The sequence below is a fragment of the Lonchura striata genome, chromosome 3, assembly GCF_046129695.1.
Source record: "Lonchura striata isolate bLonStr1 chromosome 3, bLonStr1.mat, whole genome shotgun sequence".
In the NCBI taxonomy this organism is placed as follows: Eukaryota; Metazoa; Chordata; class Aves; order Passeriformes; family Estrildidae; genus Lonchura; species Lonchura striata.
This window is the reverse complement of record NC_134605.1, coordinates 106,573,423-106,588,494: the sequence shown is the minus strand read 5'-3', so window position 1 is coordinate 106,588,494 and position 15,072 is coordinate 106,573,423. Positions and strand designations below refer to the sequence as shown.

The following is a 15,072-nucleotide window of genomic DNA, read 5'->3' as shown; positions in this document are numbered from 1 at the left end:
AGATGGGTTAAACCGTATTCTACAAGTAGATGCTAAGAACATACTGATTATGACACCTGTTGTAACCCTACAAGGACAGAGGTCTATAAGGTCTAAATCCTTGCGCTTTGCCACACCACAGTATTCTTTCTGAACTCTTGCATATGCATTCAATTCTGCATCTGATGCAGAAATCCACTGGTGGCAAACAGAAGAGTTGCCATTTCCTAGATCCTCAAAAGAATGTCACAAAATTTTGGGTTTTTTCCTTTCTCACACTCACACCCCAATGATATGCCCCATATCTGATTTATCTCCAGTTCACATACATCTGGTGCTGCACTCTGGGCTGTCAAATACCTCTTGGTACCGATGTAATTCTTGCTGAACTGCTCCCCGAAGTGGTTTCTACCTGACAGTGAGCTCGTTTTCACGTGGGCTGGTTAATAAACACACCACCTAAAATTTCATGGAGGTTTGAAGGTACCCAGCAAGCAAGAGTCAGGCTCTGCAGTGTAGGACTACCACAAGCAATTATTTATTTAATGCCACTACTTGCACTGTGCTGGCAACAGCTGTGGGAAGGACCATGCGTGATCCACTGGGAATCGCACAGTCGCACCCAGTGCGGAGACCAGGAGCACAAATGAAAGGATGATGTGACACCAATGTCAGTGCAGACACATACCCATGCTAGCAACAACTGCAAGCTGCTATTTTTCACAATAATTAAGTAATAATCTCTTTTACTTTGTAATACACCGAGCAATAAACTGCTGCTGCAATTGATTAAATGCCAAAGAAAAGCTAAGGTGTTTAATCAATCACTAGAGCCACTTACGGCAAGTATAATACAAAGCTACAGAGATTATTGATATTACACAATGAACCAGAAATGGGAAAGAAAATTATCCCTATTCCTGCCTCTGCAATGCCTTAAATGTGTTGTGCTGTTTTCCTTGTGCTTTCTAAGCAGCGAGCTGTTTGGCTCCATGTTTGACTGGATCAAATACCAAGTAGAGGCTGGATTCAGCCTGCACAGGGAAATCAGAGCTACCCCAGCTTCCATGCCAGGGGTCTGGCTTGGTAGAGGATGAAGAATGCACAGGGAATTGGCTGAAGCAGGTCCTAATGGATCAAACATTAAGTGTCTGAAGGATAAGAAGAACATAATGTCAGGGAACAAACTGATGTCGCTGAAAAGGGAAATTCCATAGACTTCTTTATGAAATTATTTCAGTGAATCAGGTTGTAACATTCCCTTCAAAGTCTGAATAAAGGTTTCTGTGTTCATTGTTTTCACTAATCTTAGACTATCATATGCCCTGTGCAGTTAGAATTTATCTTTTTGGGAGAGAGTCTTCTCTTGGCTCCTCTACAGGAACTGCAACAAAGTGGCTAAAGCCATATTACAAGAATAGAATTTAGTCCTGTAACTGCAAATGCAGTGGATCTGGGAAAATCTGTAGCAATATATAGAGCTGTTCCCCAAATAGCTCATCCTGTGTCACAACAGGAGGAGTTTTGTTGGTGACATTAGTAAATGCAAACATTTAGAGAAGCCTCTTACCAGAAAAGCCCTGACTTCCTGCCTTAAGGGCTAGGGAAAGTCAAGAGTTCTACCCGGTGCATACACTTCTGATCCCCAACTCCTGACACAGACATGAGGTGTTTTGGGGATTGAGAGCCTGCCTCCTTCATGTTTCAGTCTCACTTGAAGCCAGTCAACACACCCTTATCGTCCATGGACATCATTAAATGTGGCACATTCTGCTATTTGCCTGGCGAACTCTAAAGTTTAAACAGAATGATGTCATTTTATTGGCCTTGTAATCATTGCTCATATTATAAAGGTCACACATTTCACATTGTGGCAGAAAATCAATAGCTCTCCCAACAGCCTCTGGGGGAAAAAGTTTTGCTTCTGAAGAATAATATATAATAAACAATTTTAGTCCTTACTTTATCATGGCTATAATCTTAGAGAAAAGCTACAGTAAAAATCTGGCAAAGGCTGATATATAAACTCATTAAAATTGGGAAGTGATTTAGAACAGGACTTTTAAAAAGATTTATCTTGAGCTAAACAGCAAAGAGATTTGTTTAGGTCTACATTTAAACAAGCTCCAAGAGCTCTTTAACAGCTTAATTTTATGGTAGCTGTTGGGGAATTCTTTCAGATTTACAAATCATGTATTTCTCCAGCAAGGTGATAGACCTGAGCAATGTGCAAGCAGAACTGAACCTGCAGATAAGCAGGAAGCACAGATATCCTCTGAATGGGTAAGGGGGGAGTTACTGAAAAATATTCTGATTGTCTGGAATAATTAAATCCAACAAAATCAAGCGAATGCCTTTGAACATAGTTTGGCTGCTTATCCTTTAACTAAATTGTTTCAACCAGAAAAGACAAAGGCACAGGGAGCCCTTTAAAGCAAAAGATGGCTCGATTACACTCTCAAATAATGAATCAGAATCAGTGTCCCTTTCTGTTAACTAAAATATAGGAAAGAGCAAAAATGTTTAAATACCTGATAGCAAGAAAAATAACCCTAATACTTCACCTGCAAGATCTAGTAGTGGAACTGACAAAATAAAAATTAGAGAAATCTACATTTTTTGCTATTTGTTTGTCCTTGAAACTAATTTCCAAACATGTAATACACACATACAAGAATCAGCCATAGTGCTTTCATGTTTAATAGTGATGCAACTGAATTTTTCTGCATCTTGAGTTATAAATAGATGTGTATCTCTGCATTTTTCCTGCATTATTTGTATCAACACGTTCCCATAACAGAACGTCTGTGTGATTCTGTTCAAAACATTTAATAGTGAGATGCCTTGATTTGCAAAGCCACATTTAGAGTCTGGATAAAGTAGCTGTGTAAGTGAAACACCGCGAGCGCATCAATTTGTCAATTTATGGACAGCGCTACCATCTCTCATTCAGTCTTCCCTCATGGTTTGGATATGCTGCCTTTAACTGGCTTGCAACATTATTTTGACTGACTAATGGTTTGGCTACAGCTTCACTCAATTTTAGATCAAATACGAAAAGCTACCTATACCCAGTGCAGATGCCAGCCAACGCTCTGTTTACAAGCTACAGTCACAAAGTCAAAACAAATTCTGGATGTTCAAAATGGAGCCATCTGCACAGAATAAACATGAAAAATGTGAAACATTTTATGTAAATGTACATTATTGCCTAGGAACAGTTGGTTCAGCTTCCACCCAGACTGCCTGGTTGAGAACAGGAGGACTGACAGAGTTTGTGACACCTATTTACATTCCATGCCATATGACTCACCATGCCGTAGACTCAGAGGTATGACGTGTATTGAAGCTTTGTGCTTCAAAAGGGCACTGAAATAAATTATTAACATTTAAAATAAAGACACACTTAGAACTGTTATTTGTGATCTTTCCCTGGACAAGTGGGACTTTTTCCTTTTGCCAAGGTCCACCTGTGAGCCCACCACTACTACCTGCTTCTCCCAGCAGGAGACAGCAGGAAAGAGCTAGGTCTATAATATAACCTCAATTTTGTTCATATTTCACTCAGAATCTATCTTTAAGAAATAGAAAACACACTTGTTCTGGCAGTGTAAGGAAAAAAAAATTGTCTTTGACTATCTATGGCTCAGGGTCTCATACAACTCAGGGATCTGAGTCTTGTCCACTAAAAGCAAGTGTTTGAGCTGACAGGACGCTGCAGAATTGCTGGCAGCAGAGAGGAGCTCCAGCTCCATCCTGGACTGAGGAAACTGAAGCCTGTATTTTGGGGCTGGTCCCTCCCTGCACGGACCAAAGCAATGGCCTGTCTCATCACCCAGCTGCCTTTTGGCCTCTCCACCCCAATGCCTTCCCAGTATTTGCCCTATCAGCTCAACATGCTGATCTTGCTGGCTTGTTTTCATTATTCGGAATATAAATGCTTATTCTAAAGTAACTGTGTTCCCATTATAAGAGAGCTACATATTTTCTACCAAGATAGACAGGGCAATAATAAAAAAAAAAAAAATTAAATTGCTTTGTTCCCTGGACAGTATTTAGGACTCCAGAAAACAGGAAAACCAAGATTTTCATGTAAGATGAAGCACTTAACCAAAGAAAAGCTACTTCTTTTTATCTCTGTCAAATTATTTTGATTACCAAAAAAAGAACTCCAGACTGGGGTAGACAGTTTCTCATGAGGCTTAAGAGTCTGTTAGCTGTGTGCTCATTAGAAACTGCTGCTCAAGTTGACACAATTTAGACTGAATATCTTGTTTATTGTGGAACTTTAACTTTTTACTTTAATCCTTAAACACTGAAACTTCAGGCAAAGATGAGAGTGCAATGATGCTGCATTTTAGCTGTCCACTATTTGATTTTTTTTATTGTCTTCAGAGTGATTAATGGTTCAAAACCAATATGTCTACATATCTTGGGAGAAGCAGAAAAGAAACTTTGTTAAATTATAGCCAACCTTCAGCTATGTACAAATCAGACTCAGCACTCTATGTGGAAAGTTGTATTTTGTACTGAATATCTTGATTTATTGTAATTATGGGTTTGTGAGATATAAAAGCATAGATGCCCAAGCATACAACATATATTTCCACAACATGCACCAAAAAACATGTGCATACTGAGGTAATAGGTTATTTACCGAGTTATACAAGTTTATGCAGCTGCACAGTAATCAATCATGTAAATGATGGCAGGAAGGGACATTTATAGAGCAACATCATTGCAATACGTATGTCATAAGTCATTGAATGTTTTATTAAACAGGATTTTAAGAAAAAATTACACCCCAGCATTGCTTCTCTTTTGGAATTGTTTTATCAGCTCAAAATGTATTAACTTGCAAATCTCTTTGCCTTCGTTTTTCTATCTTGTAGATAAACATTATCTTTGAGCCTCAGTCACTATCCATCTGTCTCATGAGAGAAGAAAACATGTACTGTAATGGTTCTATTGTATGATTACAATAAAGAACTAGTAAAATCACAAGATTAAATAAATTACGTTGTTTAAACACAGGCTTGCAAATTCGTCAGGAAAATTTACCTGCCCAACAAATCCATTTGCTTACTTTTTATCAGGATGTTGATACAAATAATGTTACTTGTTCCAGGCAAATAAAATCTGGCAAGACTAGTGTAACTTATTAGGGTCAAATGCTGCCAGTTTGCACCTGCTCTATCAGAAGAAAATCAGGAAAATTAATGGCTGTGAGCTTGGGCACGCACCAGCATCTCCTGCTAATTCACCATCACAGAAATGATCGTTGCAAACCAAGACGAGCAACGGCATTAAGAGCAAACGCTTTTGTTCACAGACAACATGGCCAGAATAAAATACAGCAAACAAAAGAGCCACGTTTCCTATATACCCTTAATGCCTTTCATTGATGGAACACAATCTAAATGCTTGGCCAGGACCATTTCTAAAGGCAGGATCAGCAGCAGCCTGTAATGCTACGGTGATGGTGTTGGAGATCACAGTCAGAGGCATAAATCTGGCTCCCTGCTGAGATTTAAGAAAGAAGATGACGAGTTTGAAGATGCTGGCTTAAATGACTGGCAAGTGAATGAAGAAGTGAATAGCAAGTACCCTTGGAAGTGCTTAATGACCTAGACTCTTCCTAGGGTCTGAGTAGAGACTGCATCTCACAAGGTACTAGTGGAAAAGCAAAATAACTGGGACAACTTATTAATAGTGTGGGATCTACCTTGTTTGCAAGTATCTCTGGCAGCCTAATTCAGTGGCAAAACAACCTGGGTGAGAGCTACTATTTGTTAAAGGTAAATAAAAGATGCAAGCAGGTTCTAGGGGATATGTAAGAAGGAAGATTAAAAGTAAGTTGACAGAATAAAAAATTTATTCTCATCAAACTTAAAGCTCAAACCTGTACCCAACTCCTATCTGATTTCTTTTAATGGTATTTATTACACCATCAAAAACCAGCTTAGCACAGAGCTGGCATGCAGCTAATAAATCTATTTCTTAGGAATGTGGTGAAATTTATACAAGTAATTATCTAGGTAGTCTATCCAAGACTCTTTCTCATCATTGCAATGTCTAGAGGGAAAACAATAATAAAATAATGATAACCACCATTATTATTTATTACTACTAGTATAATTATGGCAGTGCCCAAGGATCCAAATCAGCATTACAATAATTAGAATTAATTCTGTCAGGCACAGGTTCTTTCTCCTTCAGCTACAGGGTGTTGCTAGTGCTTTTCAAAAGTATTTATACATCCAGAGACATCAATGAAAGGCATGAAGCACCTCACCTATGGCCACAGTATAGACAGGAAAGGGCACTTCTCATCCCATCAGCCCCTGCCCATCCACCCTGCCGAAGTATTTCAGACACTGAAGCTCAGCACTGTACAAGCAAAAAGAGGGCACCACAATCAGATATGATCATAACCTGGTCATATTAATTCAAAATCATTATCCCAATCCAGCAGTGGCTAATCCTTGATGATATAAATGAAGGGAGCGAACTATTGATCCCTGGAGCTACCTACAAACAAGTTGGAGTTGGAGTTGGAGATTTGATTACCCTCATTTTACAGCAAGACTGGCTTTTGGAATTGCCCCAAAAATGTCAGTTTTCAAGAATATGGCTCCTGTTTCTATGCCATGGAAGATTTTTTTTTTCTGTTGTCTTTGATTCATTTATCTTGAACTGCGCCTCTTTAGATAACTGTTACCTTTCACCTCTGAATTTTAACAAGAGTTAAGCCTGGGCAGGGCTGTGAGATGTAAGTAAATACAGGTAGGTCACTGGCACCGGCATTTTGAGAGATGTTGCATGACAGCTGGGTGGCTCGTGGATGGGTAGAGCTGCAGCAAGAGAAGTGATTAGTCTGTCATTCCTTGGGTCAGGCTTGCAGAATTTGTTGTTGAGTCTAGAAATTATGGGAGCAAGAAGTCCCAGCTACAGTAAACAGAGATGCTATCAATGAGGGAGAGGAGTGAGAGGTTCAGGGATCTGTTCAGTGCCTCCGAGAACAGCTGTCATTACAGGGCAGAATTTTACAGGCAGAAGATTAATTTCTGTGCTGCATCTCAAGGCTTGAAAAGGAGCCCTTCTGTCCTCCTTGTCAGGGATTCTCTTCAGAGTAGGGCACATTGCTCTGCCCCTCCTTGCAGAGCAGCATCCAGTCCGAGTCATTCACCTTCCTAATCCACAGACATGAGTGTGGGGCTGGAAACAGCCAGCCTGCGACACCTGTGATGGGTTTTGTGGCAGCACAGAACACAACTGAATATTTGTAAAGTGCCATTCATTTATGTAGAAGACCATACATTTCTGCCTGATGAAAACACATTTTCCAAGGTCTGGCAGCTGAGAAATTTGAAGCCCAGCAGGGAGCTCTGAGGGGCGGGCAGGCGGCTGCCTGGGCAGGCAGAGCGAGTGCAATGCTCACAGAAATAGGCCACCATGAGCAGGGGGCTGTGTCCCATGCCAAGATCTTGTGCCCAACACACAACAATTATCACTGCCTCATTTAAGGGAAAAACCTTGTCCACAGCACAATTTACACCTGTCCCTTCACAGCAAAGGGTGGAGGATATTTTACACTCCCATGCGACCTCCTAGTCTCATGGTTTAAATGGTTTAACAGAAACCTCTGGTGCTCCTTCTCTAGGCACAGTATACCTCTCCTGGCATCAGAAACAAACATGTTATCTTTAACTCTCTATTTCTCTGTTTTCAACTACATGCTATAGTTTGTTTCCACATTCATTCTGTTCTACAATGGAGCTGAAGTAGGCAGATGTGGAAATGCCACTTGCTCCTCTCACAGAGTTAAAAGCAAGACTCTTAATAAGCAGGAAAACATGAAGGGGTCACTAAGAGTAGATTTTTCTTTCATCCTGCTCTTTCTCATTTTGGGCTTTTTAGAATGTAAGCACAAACCAGACAGTCTGTTTTCCAGACACCTAAACACTTTTGCAGTTTTGTCAGGCTGTTTCAGATGGATAGTGGCAGGTCTCTCTGTTGTGCATCCAAATGCTCCCTTTCCACACAATGGTGTAAAATGCAGAATGACATCTTCCTCTTCTGTGTAGGTGTAAAGCAAGAAGAATTTGGTCTTCTCACCCTAAATGCTTTACTTCTCCTGCCCTGCCTTCAGGCCCTCAGAGAGTACATTAGGAAAAAAAAAATAAAAAATCTGAAGACTTGAGAAAAAGGCAAGATGTTGTGGAAAAGCAATTTGGCCATGAAGTTCCTGGGTCTGCTTTGTAGGAAAAGAAGGATGAACATAGCTGGGCCAGATTACTATGCATCCAAAATACTGCTTCTTGTGACATAATCTCTTTGTACCTAAGACTTATCACTCTGTGCCAGTGGAATCAGACACCCAAGATGATTTAAAGATTAGAATGCATCATTAAAATCTAATCTTGAAAAGATAAAGCTTGTAGGACAAGATCTGTGCATCTTTAGCAACTATCAGAGAGAAATTTACTTGTAAGAGCTTGCTTATAAAAGCAAGTATTTTGGCCAAGAACAGAATTTTATGTCAAGTGCTTCCTTTTAATAATGTCATATTTGGTAGAGATTCCAGTACTCTGGGTTAAGAAGACGAAAGCAGCAAATTAAAATGTTCCGGTGAAGCATTTTTTTCTTACGGAAATATCAGAAATTCCATTTATTCAGCAACTGCATTTGTCTATCCCAAATACAGCTGGAAATAAAAAAGATGGCTCTTGATGGGATTTTCCATTCGTTCCTTCCTCCCGCTACACACCCCTACACCCACCTTCCACCATTTCTTCTAGGGCAATACAAAAAGAGAGCTCATTTCTTTCCTCCCCCAAACCAAGAATGTTTTAAATAAGAAAATGTTTGCTCTGCAAGAGCACATTTTTGGAGATTCGTTTTTTGATGGATCTGGATCTGTCTCTCTTTTTTTTTTTTTTTCTGTGTACAAATATAAGCATAAATTTCTGCCATTAAGAAAACCACTAGTTTCCATAAGAAATCATTCATGTCCTTTTAGTCAACTATGATTCAGGCTGGGGGACTGGTCTTTCTCTCTGGGTCATGAAAAATAAGCACTTCCAGAAGGCAAATAGTGCTATTTATCACGAGACAGGATGTATCGTCCTACAGACATTCCCATCTTTCCTCCTAGCTGCACAGAAGTCCAGACAGCCAACTTAGGCTAGACCCCTGAGGGAAGCAATGGTACACCCATCATAAGTTCACTGTCTATGCAAATCACCCTCTCTTTTACAGGAAAGGGGAATGGCCTCCTCCTTCACCTCATCTCTTAGACACCTGTTTTGTAGGGAGAGGACTTGGCTCTTGGACAGCTTTGTGTCCCTCTCTGCAGACTGCAGTAACAGTCAAGATTAGACTCAACCCCCCTTAGATGCCAGCTTTGGACCTAAATGCTGGTTAGCTAACATGAGACATAAGCACCTCTTATTGGTCCAGTGGCCCTGCCTGCACACAGGAACCAAAATTAGGAGAAAAAGATCCTTCAGGAAGCCTTCAAGGTTCTTCTCTTCATTGTCTGTATCATAAATTAAGCCCCTGAGATGGCTGATTCCATGAGTAGCAAAGTCAAACAGGCTGGAGTCAATGTGGTTGGCAGTGCACTCAAAATATGTAAGATAGCCTTTAGGTGACAGTTGCCCAATCCAGCTGCTGTTTACCATCCATGTTCTCCTGAAGCCCTATACTGCAGCAGCCCTGTATGGATCCTCACCCTTCCCCTGAATCTCACCTTTCTCCCTTTGTGGGCACAGTGATGCAGAACAGGTTCAGGAATATTTCACACCTGCAGTTCCTAATACACAGGATCCTTTGCAGATGATTCTGCACTAAAAAGGGCTGAGATTGTTTTCCATGATCAATTGATACTGGGAGGGAGATGAACACCAAGTCCTGGCTCAGGCTTGAGTGCTGTGCAGCTTCTGACAGGGATGACCTGTTTCCAAAACATGTGCCTGGTATGGTGCTGAGCTCAGGCTCAGGACTGGACTAAATCAAGTTCAAAAGATAAATATTCAGAAGACATTTGAAAGATAAATCACATGGAATGGAGAATTTTTTGGATGAGGAGCAGAATACTCAGCACAGGATCAGCCATTTTCTGAGAAACTAAAGGGGTTTCAAAATGCACTCTCATTACCATATTTGTTTTGTAAATAACTTTAGAATTGTTTTGGACAATCAAACCTGGTTATCATCTTTATATCAGTGCAATAAAAACAACATATTTTCTTCCCTACTATGACTAATTCTCATCAAATAGCCTTCCTCAAGATGAGCAATAACTCTAGTTCTATTATGTTTTTTATCTGTATTTTGGTTTTATTTTGAGAAGGAAATAATTGCTCTTATTTGATTTTGAACATTTCTCTTTTATTCTTTTGAGAGACTACTTGCTATTCTACCATCAGATACCAACTTGAACACGCAGTGGAATCAATGGCAGAATATGAGGTTAATAATAACCAGCCTGTGGCAAATAATAAGCTGAAGTAAATACTCTGAAAGAGTCTATTTCTGCATGTTTCTATAGATGTACATAGTAGCTTCATGAATAGATCATATTCTCATTGATGTTTCTGGTGACACATCGGTGCCTGTGGTTGGAATGACACTAGGGTTTAACCCTGGCTTGCACTGATTGAAATGGCCTTTCTATTTTATTTGATATAAAGAGATCTCTTTTATTCTTTAAGAAAAACTGCCATTTCTTGCTTTGATTTCTATAATAACACAAAGAGTGCAATATAAATCACATAAAGCTTTAAATGCTGTCTCAAAGGAGCTGCTAACAAATATCACAGAGGATTCTAGATGTATTGTATCTGTAAACATTCTAACTCTATGAACTATAATGATTGTGTATTATTAAGGGCGTGATCCCGCAAAAAATTGAGTGCCTCTTGTAATTTGAGCCCTTGACTTCCATGGGTTTCAGAAAGGACAAAGCTTTACACTGCAGATATCCTACAAAAAGCAAGTCTTTAGAAATTCCACCCCATGGCCCTGAGTTTATTGTCTCCCAAAGACACATTTGCTCAATTTACCGGTGAATATTTATTTTTCTCACCTGACAGTTTTGCAAACTCAACTTGACATCAAGCTGAATTTTTTTTTATTCAAGCATCATCATCAGTAATAAAGGCATTTTTGCCTTGGATACACCTGTGCAACTCCATTAGCCTCCATCAACGTTACATGTGTGCAACTGAGGTTATATATGGAAAGCAACTGGGATGGAGAGACCTAATGGTGGACACAAATTGACCTCTGGAGTATATATTGCTGCTGATGATGTGAAAGAAGGCAAAAAGTGGTGGGTTTAGCAAACAGGCTAAACCTTCCACTATTTTTTTCTTGTATTGCATGCAAGCCTTATGTGGGCAGCTGAAAGACAATACATGCTGAAAACTAGGCTTTTGCTTTCACAAAATCTAGGATTTTAATTTTTTATATTGTTTTAACTAAGTCCATAACAGACCAGTGCTCAATCTAACATATACCTCCATTTAATAACTAAATAATTAAGCAGCAAGATTTGTCAGTATGCTTCTAGAAATAGATGCTGCCTGATGACTTCTGCACACAAGCAGATGTCTTCACCACAAAATGCAAATGACAGTCTTTGGACAGTCAGTGATTTTGTTTCTGTAAGTTGATTCTGTAATTTTTCTTTTCCTGTAGACTTTACTCTTTATCAGCCTGAAAAGCATATACTGTAGCCTTAACGATTAAATAATAATGAGCAGACAGAAGAGAAAGGACAGGAGAGATCTGGCATAGCTACTGCTAGCAATCATTAGATTTACAGAGGGGAAAAGACATGCTTCCTAGGCCAACATATTTTTTATGAATAATTGATAAGGCAGTCAGTACAGTTATTTCATAGAAATGTAATATATATCCATAATTATAGAACCAGCTTTGTGCAAAAGGACACAATACACTGAAAGGAGATACCAGCCAATATGCCATCCTGGAATAAAATACAGTCACTATTGTGTTAGTTGGCAAAATTTAAATACAGGATTTGAAGCAAGCAAAATGTTCTTTAATCCCATTTTTTAGCACAGTCCAGGCTCAGTCTGCTCAGGAAAATACTGCAAGGCAAAATCAGCAGCTGCATTAATTTGCTGATGATTGAGAGAAAAATGAAAGTTATCCTCATGCTTTTTTTTCTCCCTACTTGCTACTCTAACTTACTAATAATACAAGAGTACCAATTTATTCCTATGCAAGTATATGAAGCATACAAATTGAAAAATCAATGTAATGGAAAAAAAAGATTATCATGCACTGTTTAGAATCAATCAGCTAGAAACAGAGGGGGGAAAATGCGAAGGTGGAGACATGATATTTAGAAAATGTACATACTGTACCTACCCTAAGCTGAAGTGTTTGTATGAAAAAGCTATTGTTAGTCCAACATGCAGACCGAGCTACATTTTGACCAGAAAATCATCTTATTTCTAATTTTTTTATAGAGAAATTAATCAGTTGTCTTTTCTTCTTTTAAAAGTCCCCAAATAATAAAAATATCAATCCCTTTGCCCATAAAAGCCACACAAAAACATGTAACAAAGATTTCAGGGTAAAGGGATTACAGTACTCCAAATGCTTTATTTGCACGATGTCTCAGCACCGTTCACCTGAATGCTGATGGCTTTCTGCAGCCTGAAGCACAGACTTTTGTTGTGTGTGACAGAGTCCCTTGCAAACATTGACAGCAGCAGTTTTTAGTTGTGGGCTGAATCACCATTAGCAGTGGAGTTTAAATCTTAGATCTCTCAGTGGTGGAACACTTTCTTCGGCCAAAACCAGCCTCTACTCATCAGAAATAATTACACTGTACGAGTCAGATGTGTAACAAATGGATCTGAGCCTCAGTTTGGAAATACATTCAGAGGAGGTGGAAAGAATGGCTACTGGCTCTGTGACAGGAGATTCAATCTTCATAAACCTGCAAGAGAGGGGAGGAAAAAAAAGCGACACAAATGCGCCCTACAAAAGAACAGAGCAGATCACAGCTGGAAGGAAGGCAAACCTTTTAATCAGGTCCTTGAAATACAAGCTGCAGGAAGCTAGAACATTTTGGTGGACTTCAAACTCTTTGCCTTCAACAATAATTTTCAGGTCTGTAAACTCTTTCGCTCTGCGTTGCTGGTTCAACTCCTTCAACATTTCTGCAGAACAGAGAAGACAGACAGTGCCAGGGTTCCCATTAAGAGTTTTTTATTTTTACTTTTTACTTTTCATTTTTTTTGTAAAGAAGTAGAGAAACAGGAAACAATTGATATTTTTGTTGGTAAGATTGGCTCAACACAGACAGTCAGAAGTTACGAACATAACATATTAAAAAAAAGAAAAAGAAAAAAGCAGGAACCAGTAGGTCTAAACAACGGAAATATATATACACAGAAAAAAAAAAAAAAAAAGGCAAAAACAATTCCTAAATTTGGAAGGGTTAAAAATGAAAATAAAACTTCAGCATTAGCAAATCAGAAACACAGAGAATGCATTACCACAGAAAAGTCAAAATAATTTGTTATAATCAAAATCAAGAGCTAATGAATTTCTATCCAAATGGAAATAAGTTTTGAATATACTAGAATAATATTAGTAAAAATGGTATTATGATGCAATATGAACTGGATATGGGTCAAAATAATAAAACCACAAGACCTGCAAAAATAACTTATCCTTAACATAGCAAAAATGTGTTAAGCCTCCCAGTTGACATAAAAAATAGCACTTCTAAATAATATATAAATTACAGTGCGTAAAAATTAGCTAAATTATCAATGCACCTTGCAATATACCTCACCTATATAGACTACAATTGTATATGTTAAGAATTAGCTTTAAAGCATCCTTATGATAAAAAAAATCTCATGCAGAGAATAAATTACTGCCTTTTATAGCAATTCCTATTTTTTGCACTCCAAGGATTTTTACCATCACAGCATTTTTATTTTTTAGCCTTCAATGGCTTCATTTACAGCAACAATCAACTTTCACACATCATGAAAGAATCATAATGATTAAAATAACCTATGAAAGTGTTTCCATCCTGCAATAAAGCACCTACCTTGCGTGATGTCTCCTTTTATAGAGCCTATTGGTACTAATGGAACAAAAAGATAGCATGCCATGTCTCCATGAGGGGATGTGAACTACTAGGCAACCTACATGTTTTATATGCTGCCTGGACTTTTAAGGCTAAGACTTCCCTGCAACTTTGCAGACTAAAGTGGCTATCAAGATGAATAATATACTTTTCACCTGGGCAATAGCCTGGTGGTTCAGAAGCCAGTGATCAAGATGACAGAAGAGCTGATTTTAAATACTAAAGGACTTTGGGTTTATTTTATGTTTGCAATAGGTCAAGGTTCTCATTTCCTCAGTGTAACACCCTGAACACATTCCTCTTCAGACAGATCTGTAAATCAACAACAGTTCCTTACATGGAGTCCTTACATGAAGTAAAGGGACCTCAAGGGTGTCTAACTCTAACTGTGCTCAAAGCTACTGACAGGCTTGAGCAAGAGCTGCCAAAGCATTGCCAAAGGGTCTCATGGTAAAACCCAGACCCAAATAATCCCTGTGCTCTCCTCCTTCCACAAGGAAACTGAACAGGAATAATTTCAGCCAAGCACTAGTTTTTTAACAACACAAAAGCATGCAAATATACAACTGTTTAATGAAAAGAAATTGAAGTTCTCCCAAGCCCCAACATCTGTGGTGCATATTTTTAAGGCCTAAGTAAATAAATGTCACCTTGCACATTTATGTCTATTTAATGGAAACACAGTAGTGTCTGAAAGGCTAATTATTCTATGCTGAAATGGGTCAGTGCTCTCCAGAGAGCAAGCAGATCATTAGAGAGGGCACAGAAATAACAGCAGGCTTTTGTCAGATCTATAATAGGGGAAAATAAACCACTTTGTCCTGGGGGTGCTGTAGCAGGGACTATTTTTAACAAATTTGGCTAAGGTGCAGCACAATGATACATTTTGAGCAAAACCTAAAATGGGATCTGAATGCTCACTCTGGTGCAGGGGAGTCTCAGGC

The 15,072-nt window shown here is 38.9% G+C and overlaps 1 protein-coding gene across 2 annotated transcripts in view; it reads right to left on the bottom strand.

Annotated features, from left to right (window-relative positions):
- Nucleotides 1-15,072, bottom strand: part of KLHL29 (kelch like family member 29) — a 386,334-nt gene that overhangs the window by 58,293 nt on the left and 312,969 nt on the right. For both annotated transcript variants that reach the window (XM_077782446.1, XM_077782447.1), the window contains one exon: nucleotides 13,046-13,184. In XM_077782446.1, the coding sequence (XP_077638572.1) occupies nucleotides 13,046-13,184 (139 nt within the window). The remainder of the gene's footprint in view (nucleotides 1-13,045; nucleotides 13,185-15,072) is intronic.